Source organism: Amblyomma mixtum, chromosome 8 (genome assembly GCF_055824585.1).
Source record: "Amblyomma mixtum isolate Tamu chromosome 8, ASM5582458v1, whole genome shotgun sequence".
Taxonomy (NCBI): domain Eukaryota; kingdom Metazoa; phylum Arthropoda; class Arachnida; order Ixodida; family Ixodidae; genus Amblyomma; species Amblyomma mixtum.
The window spans coordinates 89,307,632-89,321,035 of NC_143019.1; the positions used below are offsets into that span (position 1 = coordinate 89,307,632).

Sequence of the window (13,404 nt, forward strand, 5' to 3'; positions counted from 1 at the left end):
ACGATGACTGTAGGACTGACGTCATACGGCAGAAAGTTTGGACCTCCGGCTTGAGGGCGGTAGCCTTGAGGCAACATTAGCAGCTTACTGTGAGTCTGTAGACGCGTTCGTAGAGCGAGAATTCCTCTGGTAACTCAGTTTTCCACAAGAGGCAGCAATTCGGACGCAGGTTTACAGGTCAGCTGCGAACTTAATTCATATTCGGTGGTTAGGATATTAGCATGGTGATTAGCATATGCGAATGTATACCCATCTGTACAGATGGACATGCATCGAAAATGTAGAAGTAACCATAAAAAAAGATTATATCAATACAACGGTGCATGAACACATGAACAACGCAAACAGTCATTGAAAGGAAAGTATTGTAGAATGTTCCTTTCTTTGATTGCTGTTCCATCAGTGGGTTATTAGAGCAACCGTTTTTTTGCCTGAAATATAATTGGTTAGAAGGTAGACGAAAAAAGAACTCCATGGCTACCGGTGGGACTCGAACCCACGGCCTCCGCCTGTGGCATGTGGTGTTCTACAAACTGAGATATGACAGCGTCTGTCCGATCTTCTCCCTTCTTGGGTGCTTATGTTTCAGTATAACCTAACCTTGATGGAATTTTCACGGGTGTGGCCGTCGGCCTTGCATCCGCGAAAGTATTTATTCATTACCATTACTCTTGTTCTGGAGATAGACCACAGCGTTTGCTTCTCGCATATTTCGCATTTTAATCGAAATAATTTGTGCAATCACGACAGTGTTCAAAATCTTATTCTGAGTCCGCAGACTATTATAATAGTAACGGGATAATATAATTAAGTGCACTTAGCGGTGTCTTTGAATCATCCTTCAGCGCTTCCTTTAGGCCGGTTGTAAATTTCACCGCATCCACTAGCATAGCTTTCGTTACTCACAAATTCTATGTGCATACACCTCCTTATCATCACGTCATTGCTGACCCACATATTACGCCCGAATTTTTTAGAGCGCAGCTCTTTGGCGTCCGTTCCTGGGTTTCGCGTCGTCGTCGGCCTCGTAACCAGCTCCGCCCCCAATGTCACGCTTTTCAATTGGTCGAAATGCTCGTGACGTCACAGTGCGCGAATTTCAAATGGGGCCAATTGTACTTTGGCTAGTAACCATGCAACCAATCAAACCCTATCAAAAAATCCAACAGTCTCTCCTTGGTGGCCCTTGAATGGCAAACAGGAATTGCTATTGGCACTCTGTTTGTCAAACAAGCCAATAAGCCAACACCAACAGATTCCTTATTGGGCCGTGTTGGCGGAACGCGAAATTATGCCAACACCAACTGAGTGGCTTGAATTGGAAAGAAAATCCTGACTGGTACAGCTGTTGGCCAAAGACGCCAGTAAGCCAACACCAATAAGTGGCTTGAATCGCAAGCAGGAAACTTGTTGGGTGAACACGCCATGTAGCCAATAGCAACGTGCAAACAGGTAAATTTGTATGCGCAGCAAAATATTGACACTGTATGCCATGAAGATAACCCGTACGGTTATTCAGTCAGCATGCTTTGCTTCGGATGGTCTCCTTCCGTGTCATAGGTAATTTTCTGTGCACTAATAGAAAAGAATCGCGGCTCGATTCGATTCGAAGGAAATGGAAGAGGATAGCCAGGAGATGCGGTATGCTCTCCGGACCGACCTACGCACCGAGCCACATTCACGTGAGCGCCACTCGAGGCAGGCGATGCGGTGTGCACTCTGGACCGACCGGCGAACCGAGACAGATTCACGTGAGCCTCTTGAGTCGAGGGGACGACTGCCGCCATCTCGACGGGAGTAGGCGCCGATGAGAAATTGCGTCGTACGATCGCTTACAGGTGGCACTATATTTTGCTGCGCATGATGCATGAAAGCCTATGCACGCCTTATAGTTTTGTCCGCGTAGTTGAGATGCGTCCATTGCCAAATCAAGGCGCGTCGCGTTGCAAACTTAGTGGGCATTTGCGGTTCGTTTTAATTGTTCCCGAAATGTTCGTCTACTGTGAGTACGTGTGTGATCATACAACTGCTGTTGTTGAACACACTAAAGTTCAGTCATTTGAACCAAAGAACGTCGCGGATTTCGATCCGGGAAAAAACTACAGCGTCTACTGGTGCGGCGACGACTTCACCGCTGGCGGTTACTACGATGCCAGAATCATACACATGACAGGTAAGTCGCCAAAAGGTCATCCATTGTATTTCTTTTTCTGCGGCTGAACAACTTTTTGCGGTATTAGGAAGGTGTATATACAAGCGCGTGCCCTAAGTATGCATGACTTCCGCACCTGTGCGCGCGCTGCTCTACGCAACGACACAACCGTCTTGAGAGCTCAAAATGGAGCACTTTCGGGGATCCATTGGCTATATTATAGATATTTGTCGCTTCGTCAAGGGCTCGTGAAAATATTTTGAGGCATGACAAGTAAACCACGCAAAGCGCGCAAGTTGAGGTCGCGGGAAGCGGCGAATGGAAAACATGTGCTCTAAAGTTTCGATTTCTCTTTTTTTTTTTTGTAATTCTCGTGTCTTCACCTGTCTTCTAGCAAATAATTATAACGAAAGGTTGCGAAGTTCATAAAATGACTTGTTTTCTCATGCGTAGTTGTCTAACATTGTCAACGAATTGCGCTTCTGATACCCCGCCGGTGCCTCCCGGTGCCGGTGCCGCCGGTTCCGCGGGTCGCGGTGCCTCGTGTATTTCGCGGGTTTCTGCTCGTGTTTTTAATTTTATTTCAGTGAGTATTGGGCTTCATGTATAAGAAAAAAATGGCTTTATTGCACACAACAAGGCTTTGTGTTCTACTAATTATACACTTGTATACTTCCTTCTTAACTATTGATGACCTGGGGAGGACTATATGAGGGTATTAGTTTTAATGACTCAGTAACTGTTGCAGCTAGCGGAGCGTAAAATCCAAATGTGAAATCATCATACAAAGTTTTATGTAGTATGTATGTATACACGTATATATATTAAATTAAGGTATATTTTATAAATAATGGTAATAGTTTTAACTGCCATCCCTGCTGAAAAAAGTTCTATGTTGCAATAAACTCATACAGTTTATCATACAAATATCATAGACTTATACAAATCATAGAAAATTATCATAGAAATGTCATACATTTCTATAAATCATAGTCATCATAGAGATGTCATAGAATATCATACAAATTGTATGATATATCATTCAGATTGCATGATATTCTATGATGAAGCCTCTATGAGGTTATTGCATCATAGAAGTTTTTTTCAGCAGGGATGCCCTCCTTGAGGCAAAACGCTGTGGGGTACATGTTGCTATAGTGGCTCAGCAGAGCATGTGTTTCTCTGTTTTTAGTGTTTTATAATTTATTACCCTACAGAGTTCTTGCCCTCAAGGCAGGACAAAAGGAGGGGATATGTGCTCAACCTCAAACACTAAAATGAAGTGTGTATGTGCTTAGAAATTGTAATCAAGCTTTTACTGCTTAAGACGTTAATTAATGTGTCTTCAACTAATTCTTGCTCAACAAAGGACATACGAATGCAGCGTGAAGTACCGCAGCTGTGCCCTCTTGGTTTGAGCATCCACCTTGCGTGCAAGCGGTGTTGGGTTCAATCCCCATACAGTGCCCCCAGGTACTCAGAGATCATGCAGTGTGTGCAAGGTTTCCCTTGGCCTGGTGTTTGGCATATGTGCGGTAAAATGCTCGAAAAATGTGTCTCTAATTTCACCTTGAGTAGACGAAAATTCCTTGTGCCATGGTGCTCTTTGGACAAAGCTGCCTTTAAACCAGTAAGATCTGCAATCATCATCATCTGGTAAGCTGCATACAGTATGATTGCAGTAGACGGAGAGGAACTTGTACACAGAATTCGCGGATGCAGGTTTGTTCCATTACAATACAAAAAAATTGAACATTTTGTAAAGGTTGTGTGCATATCAGATTGGAAAAATTCAAAATAATATGCGGTGCAGCTCCATGATACATTCTTAACCTTTTATCAATGCACATTGCTTCTAACTTTCTATGTGCTGTGCAGAATCAAAGGAGGAAATGGACATCTACAATGAAAAACGACACCGAAGACCTCTTATACCACCCGAAGGGAAGAAAAGGACAAAAGGAAAGGTAAAGTCATAGCTTTTAAAGGCTGGTAATATTACTTTCAAATGTGCAGTTTTGCACTGTAAAAGTGTGTGTCTACTTGATGAACAGCTCACAAGGTGGGGCTTGTGACTGGCCTTGAAGACAGATCATTGACTCCAGATATCCACTTCTATTTCAAGCTGTAAAATATTTGATCCTAAGTAGGTTGTCGGGCAGGTGAGTTACATTTATTGAAAGCAGTGTTAAAAAATATGGACATGGGAAGAAGGTGTACACACGAAGATGAACGGACAGCTAATCTATATTCAGGGACTGCTCCACATTAAATACACTGCCTACTAGGATGCCGTGCTGACATTTAGTATGCTCCTTTCCCCACACACTCTTCCACGTGATTCCTGGCTTAACTTGGATCAGCTTGCAAGGTCAGCTGACCTTTGTGCACCAGGCTAGCAGCCTTCTTAGGGGTTGACTCTGAGTGACCAAACACAGTTCTACTGGGTCATTCCATGCCAAACACCCCAGACGTTGCACACAGCCATCTACAGTTTGTTCAAAAATATTCATGGCAAGTTATGCCAATGTGCCTAATCAAAGCCTGAAACATTTTCGTTGAAAAAATTTATTTGTGAGGTCAGTGCAGCTTGAACATTTAGAGAAGGTTTTAATAAAAACACTTATAGTCGGATACAACTTAAGTCTGCAGTGAAGCTCCGCCCATATATTTAGCCTCCGCGCAAGAATTCCTCCACGACGAAAAAGTAGTCCGTTGCTTAAACATACCTTGTTACCTATAAACAAGCTTACTGCAAGAAAAAAAATTATGAGCTTTTGAATTTTGATATGGGGATTGTTTGATAAAATCAAACATTCAAGCTGAATTCGTTTACTGTTCCGTTTATAAAAGTCAGGCTGATTTTGTTTCTGTTCCAGTTGGAAAGCGGCGACTGCGGTCCAGTGTTAGCAACTGCTGTTTTTTTAAGTTGTATTCTACTATAATATTAACATTTGGAAAATAATAACATTTAGAAAAGATTAAAAATCATCATCAGCCTGCCTACGCCCACTGCAGAGCAAAGGCCTCTCCCATGTCTCCCCCCACAAAAAAAATACTCTGCCTGTCGATGGAACTGCATAACCAGGCCTGAAGTGCGGCCTGATCTCGGTGACCAGAACCGACAACGCACTTCCTCACCAGAGCAGGATTTGGCCACCCTGGTGTAGTACTTGGCCACAACCTTCTGTGAACAAACCAATTAAGAGAAAAGATTAATGAAAAACAAATTTTTAGAAAACACTCCACAATTTTTTCAGTGACATTTGCGCAGATTCTGGCTTTCGACATAAATCAGAGCGTATAGGTTTTTACGGCTCAAATCTTTTTTTTTAATTAAAGAAAATATGAAAATGCACCATTTCTGCTGTTTTTTTATACCAACTTGCTCTCGCATATTCATAAATAGCCGTTTGGCTTCTCTAGACGTCTAGAACTTATAACCAATGTTACAGGTGATGAAACTGTGTACATTGAAGTAAGAAAAATACTAAGGTTGCAAAAAAGTGCATTTTGAGCCAAAAACACTGGTTAATTTCACCCTGAGGTGATCCAAGTAAAAATACAAACAATGACAGGTTACATAGAACAATTTATTGCCTTTCATTTCTTACATTTTAATCGAGGTAATTTTTGTTTAAAGGGAGAAAAGAATTTTTGAAGCTGAGCTCTTGCGTCGGAAGTTGCAAGTTGCAGATATAGGAGAACTGCGACCTGCACTTGGACCTGTGAAGAGCCACATGTAGCTCGCGACCTACAGTTTGCCCCCCCCCCCTCCTCCTCCCCCCTGTACTAGTGCATTGCACAACTTTCCCCATTATGCTGTGGCGTGCTGCTGTCAGGATTAATCCTGATGGATTGCATATTTTGGTGTGTTCAACAGTTCAGTAGGAAATTTTAATTGCGCCTATTCAGTTGCAGGTGACAAAGTCAGCAAAAAAGCTACGGCTTGATGTGCAGCGCCAACAGGAGCTGCAGTTGATTGAGGAGGCAGTGGTGGATGGAGCCGTCGACATGGTTCCTGTTGGATTGCACAACGAGCTGAAGCGCAAAACAGAGGCCTTGGAGATTGAACTGGCTGCGTTGAAGCAAGCAAGGGGTGACCAGTCAGCTACAGCTGAATTTGAAGCTCTTAAGGACGAAGTTGGACAGCTCCGTATTCTGAATATGGAACTGCAGCGCAGCCTTACTTCCAAGCTCTTCGATGCTGGTAAATCCTCTTGAAAAGTTAGCTTCTTTGGAGCTGTTATGTCTTGATGCAGAGCATACTTTCAGATCCATCTACAGAATCATGTGTAGTGTGAAACAATTTTTTTGTTTCCCCCACACAGACACACACTTGTAAATGTGTTGTGAAGATGGTGGGGAACAGGTACTTCTAAACTTCTGAAATCCATCATAGCTGTGTGGAGGGGTGCTTGTTGCTGTCGTGATTGCTTCCTCAAATTTCCAGTTAACTCGCTGGCTATAAGTTTCCAAAAAGACAGGAAGAGGATAGGCAGCTGGTCTGTGCAAAGAACCCTCGGTGTATCATGTGCCTTTTAACTCAATGGGAGATCATTAAGCATTAAAAAAGAATTTAAAATCTTTTTTTTCTTTTTTGAGGCAGGCCAGGCTTTTTCATTTATCGGAAATTTTTGTTTCTGCATGTGCTCATCGCGTTCAGAATATATATCAGTGCATGCTCTGCATATTCATTCATTCAATATCTTAGCTAGCGGAAGCTTCCTTAATTTCTTAGCTTTCATTTTCACTGCACATTAAAAAAACAGGGTGGCATATGCATGACTTTGGTAGCGCACATTAATGGCATGCCAGCACACAGTTCGGCACTGCTTATGTCAACAAAAGTTGGAAAGGAGGCTAGTTGATGGTGGACGCGCATTGCTAAGTGGCCAAGTGAAATCTTAGTGCATTATGAAACAGTAATCTGCAGATTTTTGTTGGGAGCTCAGAAGAAAGAGCATGTTTCGCTTCTATTTAGGCCATTATAAGCTGATGAGCTGCATTACAGAAATGATCTAGTGTTTTATGTAGCCCTTCGTGCTGAGTACCAGATTTCCATTGGGTATAAAGAACAATTGCATTGTTTTCAGTGAAAATTGAATCTTAGCCTCTTCACTGGTATGTTGTTGTTAATTTGGCAGCAAAGGACATAATTATTGCTAGTAAAATCAGATTGGAAATCTTTCCACTGGCTGATTCAAACTTTTGAAGTCTTTGCTGAAAAGGACAGGTTGCCACCGTTTTGAAGTTAATGATGGTCTAGCATATCCTCTGAGATGCGCGCAATAAAATTGATGTTGATACACATGCTTCATTCATGAGAACGGCCAGTGATGGCTACACCTGTATTTCGTTTCTAGGTTCTAGCTTATGAAAGCTTTGTTTTCAGTTTGTTTTGAACACGCTACCGTACTGATACAGGTGAACTTAAATTTTTGTTTTGCGTCCCTTTAACATATTCCTCATAGATATTTCTTTGCTTCTAATTTAGGAAGACTACAAAAAAAAATGAAACTAACATGTATAAGTGCTGAATATTGTTCCTCGTTCATGCATTATAATTGCAGTGCAGTAGAATAAACAAGGTGTAAGCATTCTATAGTGCTGTTATTTGGAAGATGCAGTGTGCCCACAACCAGGCATTGCCGGCACCAAAAGAAATGTTCTAAAATAGGCTAGCTGCGGCTGTCACAGGACTGAGCTGATTAGAAATCAGTGAAAAAGGTCTGATTTTTCCATGCACATAGCTAGGCTTTTGATCATAAACAGGAAGCCTGAGTATGTCATAGAAGTTGCCAGACTGAAGCAGGAAGGTTAGCATTGTATTGAACAAATAACCCAGCCACAGGACGAAGGACAGGGAAGAGACAAGGTGCACACTGCGACTGAAACTAACAACTGTGCAGCAAGTTTTCTTGGGAGATGGATGTGCTTCATTAGAACACTGTTGTTAGTTCCAGTTGCAGTGTGCGCCTCGTCCCTTCCTTGTCCTTCAGCGTTTGCTTGGGTTATTTGTTCAATACAGTGCACCAGCTGACCCAGATCGCAACTTTTCTGCTAAAGTATGTACCAGTACTGCAGCCTGTGAACCATGGAATTATCCCTCCTGCGGCCTCAGTGTTGCAGAGTAGGCAAGGCAGATTTCGTTTGCAAACAGTATCCAACATCAGGAGTTCAGTTTCATGACACGCAGGTACTGCTTGCAACTATAGCAGAGATTTGGATAGCATGGTGGAAGGCGACAAGCTGGATAACGTGGAAGTAAACTCTTGTATACAGGTAAAAAAAAGAGTTGTATGAAGAAACCTAGCAAAGATTATCGGTAGCGTTGCATTGCTGTTTGTAAAGCCGATACAATTTCTTCCAGTGTCGTGGCACTGGTGAACATTGCCATAGGGGACAATAAATTTTTACCTTTTCTCTAAACTCTACTTCAGAGAAAATTTATTGTTCGATCCGGCAATGTTTACTCAATTATGACATTGGAAGTAATTGTATGGGCTTTCCAGATAACAAGATAATGCTATCAGTAATCTTTTCTCGGTATTAAGTTGCGCTGTGAGCAAAATCATTAAGTGCCAACTCACTGGCCTGTGTTTGATGAATTTATGTGATACCTGATTGGCACTAATATCCTCAGGTATAGGAAGCTGGAGTAATGAATTAACAGAAGTGTTTTAGGCAACTAAACTTATGTACTTAAAAACCGAATTATTCACTCTTATGTGCTATGATATGTAAGGGGGAAAGAAGGGATTACTTTTAAATTTATTTTTCTTTTTCAGAAGTGAGGCTGATATATGCAGCTGCCTCTGATCTTCCACTGAATATTGTGTATCAGCCCGCACTAGATAGTATGGAGAAGAATGGTAAGTAATTATTTGTCCACTTGCATTCTTTTACTTTTCTAAACTGATTTGAATGCCTCTGAAGCTCTTTACTTGTAATATCTGCAGGACAAGCCTCGGCGAGCGTTGCATCCCCACAGTGCCAAGTTCAGCATGGTAAGGTGTATACATTCTAAACACGTATTGGTTTGTTGACATGGGGTTTGCTGGTGGCAGTTTCATGACATTTCAGGACGTGTGTTTGTAAGCAGAATCTGTAAACTTCTTGAACCTAGGGAGAGAACACTGTTTAGTTGAACCGGGTCAATTTGAGAGTTATCAGAATGATAGAGCACCGTTGCATTACCATGTAGACTGACACAGATGCTATGCTTAACTCCTTGAAAGTGAGGCTAAAATGAAAGTGGTGACGTAAGTATACCTTTCACTGGCAAGACTTTGCACGGCTGCTTTGTCTGATGTGGCCGTGCAACAGTCGGAAGTACTGGCATGCCTTACTGCAAATAATTATGGAAGAGAAATTCCTCTGCAGCTCCTTATAACTTGCTGTTCCTACAGGACAAGCCTCGGCGAGCACTGCTTCCCTGGAGAGCCCAGGTCTGCTTGGTAAGATACACTTTCATGTTTTGGGTTTAGTGATCTGACAGTTTAGTGCTGTTTTGGATCGTAGTCGTATTTTGGGAGAAAAAAGCCTCGGTAGTTGGCTAACTTATTACTTGCTGCACCTACAGGACAAGCTTCAACGAGCACTGCTTCCCAGAGCCCAGGTCTGCTTGGTAAGATACTCTTTCATGTTTTGGGTTTAGTGATCTGACAGTTTAGCGCTGTTTTGGATCGTAGTCGTATGTTGGGAGAAAAAAGCCTCGGTAGTTGGCTAACTTATTACTTGCTGCACCTACAGGACAAGCTTCAACGAGCACTGCTTCCCAGAGCCCAGGTCTGCTTGGTAAGATACTCTTTCATGTTTTGGGTTTAGTGATCTGACAGTTTAGCGCTGTTTTCGATCGTAGTCGTATGTTGGGAGAAAAAAGCCTCGGTAGTTGGCTAACTTATTACTTGCTGTACCTGCAGGACAAGCCTTGACGAGCCCAGGTCTGCTTGGTAAGATTCTCATTGTACTCCCGTGTTGGTTTGGTGATCTGAAAATTTTGATCTGCTTCAAAATATAGTGTTCATAAGCTGAAGCCGACTCGCCTGGGAAAGTTTGCTTAATGCTTGAAAGCCAATGAGCATCAGACCAATTTGATGTTGCTGAGAATTACTTAGCACCATTGCACGGCCCATGCAGTACGAAAAGAATGCCATGATTAATTCTTTGAAAGCAACAATACATGAAAGCACTTTCTGAAGACTACCTGTTCGTCTTACTGCCAAGGCTTTGCACGGCTTCTTTGCCTGCATTAGCCATGCAACAGTCTGGAGTGCCTGCGTGCCTTATTGCAGGTAATAGTGGAAGAATAACACATCTGGAACTCCTTTTTACTCACTCCATCCGCAGGACAAGCCTCGACAAGTGCTGGTCCCCTGGAGAGCCCAGGTCTACGTGGTAAGATTACTCGATTGTTGGTTTGGTGATTTGACAATTTTGATCCACTTCAAAATATAGTGTTTATAAGCTGAAGCTGACTTGCCTGGGAGAGTTTGCTTAATGCTTAAAAGCTAATGAGTGTCAAATAATTTTGGTATTTCTCAGTTATTTAGCACCATTGCATTCTCCATACAGTGCGAAAAAATGCTATAACTCCTTTAGAGTGAGAATAAATGGAACGCTTTCAGAAGATTACCATTTCCTCGAATGACTTTCCATGGTTGTTTTGCCTAATATAGCCACGCAACTGTCTAGATTATCTGCACACCTTAGTGCAAGCTTTAACTGAAGAGCGACGCCTCTACAACTACTTTTTACTTGTGTACCTGTGGTACAAGCCACGACGAGCACTGCTTTTTTTATATCAGTTTCGGAGTAGAGGTACCACATGCAGTGTTTGAATATTCCAGCCCCCATGAAAAAGTTAAGTATATAAGAAGCTATGTTAATTGATCATTTTATGGTTTGATCATCCCTGTGCATGCACATTTTATACTTTTTTTGGTGTCCAAAACAAAAAGTCAATTTTTGTCTTTGTGCAGGAGAAGGAGGCCATGGCCACTGCCCTATCACTGAAGCTGACATACAAGTGGGCTCTACCAGGGATGATGGAAAAGTAATCACCTTTCTTTTTTACAAGCAAGCATGTAAACATCTGGTGGAGATGGTGTTCCATGGCTCCCAGTTTTACTGTAAGGACTGTGCTTTAAAATATAAAATATCTTGTCAGCTTAAATGGGACGACAAATTTCTTATGGTCTAAAGTAGGCTTTTTGAATTATTATAGATAGATGTGAACAGGTAAGCAGACAGCTACAGTATTCATTTTAAATGAGCCTCAGGGGAGCATTTATGGAGGGAGGTGGTGGGGCATTGGTAAATTTCATTTAAGGAAAACATGCAGAACACCATTTTTTTTTAACAAAAGGCGAAGAAATACATGGCTAAAATGTGACTGCTGCCCCAAGAGAGTGCCGTATATCCGACCCTATGTTAAATTAAGCCTACTCAATAACATTTTGAGTCTGCTTAATTTTTTGTTTAGTTTTAAGATTGCATAGGTCAGGAAGATAGCACCTCTAAGGGAATAACCTGTAGCACAAGCATATTAATTGCTGCTTTTCGATGTGGCAGAAGACTTCAAGCTGCTAATTGGGTGCTTGCAAGGAGAGTTAATTTGTCATACTGAACTGCTGTTTCATGTGAGCAGTAAATTTACAAAAGCCTCTCCTGCATTTCTAACCTGCTGTCAGGCACTTTAGTTGTGCAGCTGGTAAGCCTGTTCGCAACACAGGTGCATTGATCATGCTTAAACTGCTAACAATGTCCAATGTATTGAACAAGTTGCATAAGCCCATGTTATCATCAGTGGTGTATTAGCTTTGAATATTTTGGGGCCAGATGTAGAATCCACTTTCTCCTTAACTATATTGCTCAAAGACAAATTTAGGCAGTCGTTTTTGCATTCATGTCTAAACTGGAACACTATTTTTGTAAAGAACCCGTAGTAGCTTTTTCTGATTGACAGCTCAAGCTTTTGTGGAGTATGGAATTTGGAGCAATGTTTTGTCATATTACGCGTTGCTGTTGTTATTGGAGTTTGAAGTCTTATGTGGGCAATACACTAATGTGACGCTTGAAAAAAGTGACAATGCAACACTCTAAAAACTCATAAGGTGTGGTAGAACTGCTTTCATATGGATACTATTGTGATATTCATGACTTCTGCATTTTTTGTGCTCCATACCATGAGACTCAGGAGAAAACAGTTGCCCAGCCTGTCATATTGGCTTTGAGGGGACTATACAAAAAGTGCTAAATAGCGTGACAGTTTTTGTTTTGCGTCAATGTCAAGTGACCTTAAGTCGCCATCATGTGCTAGAGTACTATGTAATGCTTGATGGTGCTACTGAAAGCTCCTCTGTCAAGGTACTTATAGCCTCAGAGCGCAGAAAGAGGTCTGAAAAAAATAGGCCGCAGGAAAGTATTAACAGCTGTGTGCACATATTTTGCAGGTCTATGCTGGAAGCGGTGCCTGGGTGGAGCCACAGGTGTGGACTAGGCTCTTCCAGGCGCCATCCGACTCGATGTTCTGCCGGATGGCGGCTCAAGTGTACTGGAGCACAGAAGAGTTAAAAAACAGGAGTGTGACTGGAACGCTTTCAAACAGAAGCCTGTCTCTGGGCAAGACAGAGCCAAAGCCTGCATTGACGCCGCAGAAGCTGACTTCTCTGAAAGGTGTGTTGACCCTTTGGTGACTCTTTTGCTTTATGTCTAGCGTTGCTCAGTTAGTAAATGGCGACGTAACAATAATTTGGAACCTAAACTTCTCATCATACCTTGTGGGCTGTGAGTTTTGGTACAGAAGGAAAAATGTTTCAATGACTGCACTTCAGGATACAACTTGTCCACAGGTTATTTACAAACACTAGACAAGCAGGAAGCTGTTTGCTGGAACTGGTCACATTAAATGCATCATCATTTGCATCATCGTGTACGTGCAAAGTATGTTAATAAAACTGGAATTAAACAAATTTAGGAAGTCATGACAGACCCATTGTTCAAGGAATTTTCACCACCGGACAACACTGCTTATAGTTCACAGATCCAGAGCTGTGTCCTGTAATTAATGGCAGCTCACTCACTTTTAAAGTTATCATGTGTGCATTTTTTTCAATGCAGAACACTGCGCTATACCACAGCAGTTAATGAAGCTGGTTCTGCAGCAAGCTGTATTACTTAAACTTGTTCTTCTGCTCTTAACTAAGAATTCATTGTATTCTGCCCATAGTTATTATTGAAGCGTTAAA

General features: G+C 42.0%; 1 protein-coding gene and 1 long non-coding RNA gene across 2 annotated transcripts; both read left to right on the forward strand.

The window, feature by feature from the left end:
* Window positions 1-1,938: 1,938 nt before the first annotated feature.
* Window positions 1,939-9,820, forward strand: LOC149333443 (uncharacterized). The gene is made up of 7 exons (XM_089557722.1): window positions 1,939-2,173; window positions 4,031-4,119; window positions 6,068-6,362; window positions 8,944-9,027; window positions 9,115-9,162; window positions 9,565-9,612; window positions 9,738-9,820. Exons 1-7 carry the CDS (start codon window positions 1,990-1,992, stop codon window positions 9,818-9,820), a joined length of 831 nt encoding a protein of 276 aa, XP_089413848.1. The 5' UTR covers window positions 1,939-1,989.
* A 278-nt stretch (window positions 9,821-10,098) lies between these two features.
* Window positions 10,099-13,140, forward strand: LOC149333444 (uncharacterized). Its single transcript, XR_016285312.1, has 3 exons — window positions 10,099-10,552; window positions 11,137-11,210; window positions 12,610-13,140. It is a non-coding gene; the product is annotated as an uncharacterized LOC149333444 (long non-coding RNA).
* The last annotated feature ends 264 nt before the right edge of the window (window positions 13,141-13,404 follow it).

Coding starts and splice junctions, on each gene's coding strand:
- LOC149333443 (XM_089557722.1), top strand. CDS start 1,990: ATGTTCGTCTACTGTGAGTACGTGTGTGATCATACAACTGCTGTTGTT. Junction 9,028..9,114: donor AGATAGTATGGAGAAGAATG/GTAAGTAATTAT, acceptor TAATATCTGCAG/GACAAGCCTCGGCGAGCGTT. Junction 9,163..9,564: donor ACAGTGCCAAGTTCAGCATG/GTAAGGTGTATA, acceptor CTGTTCCTACAG/GACAAGCCTCGGCGAGCACT.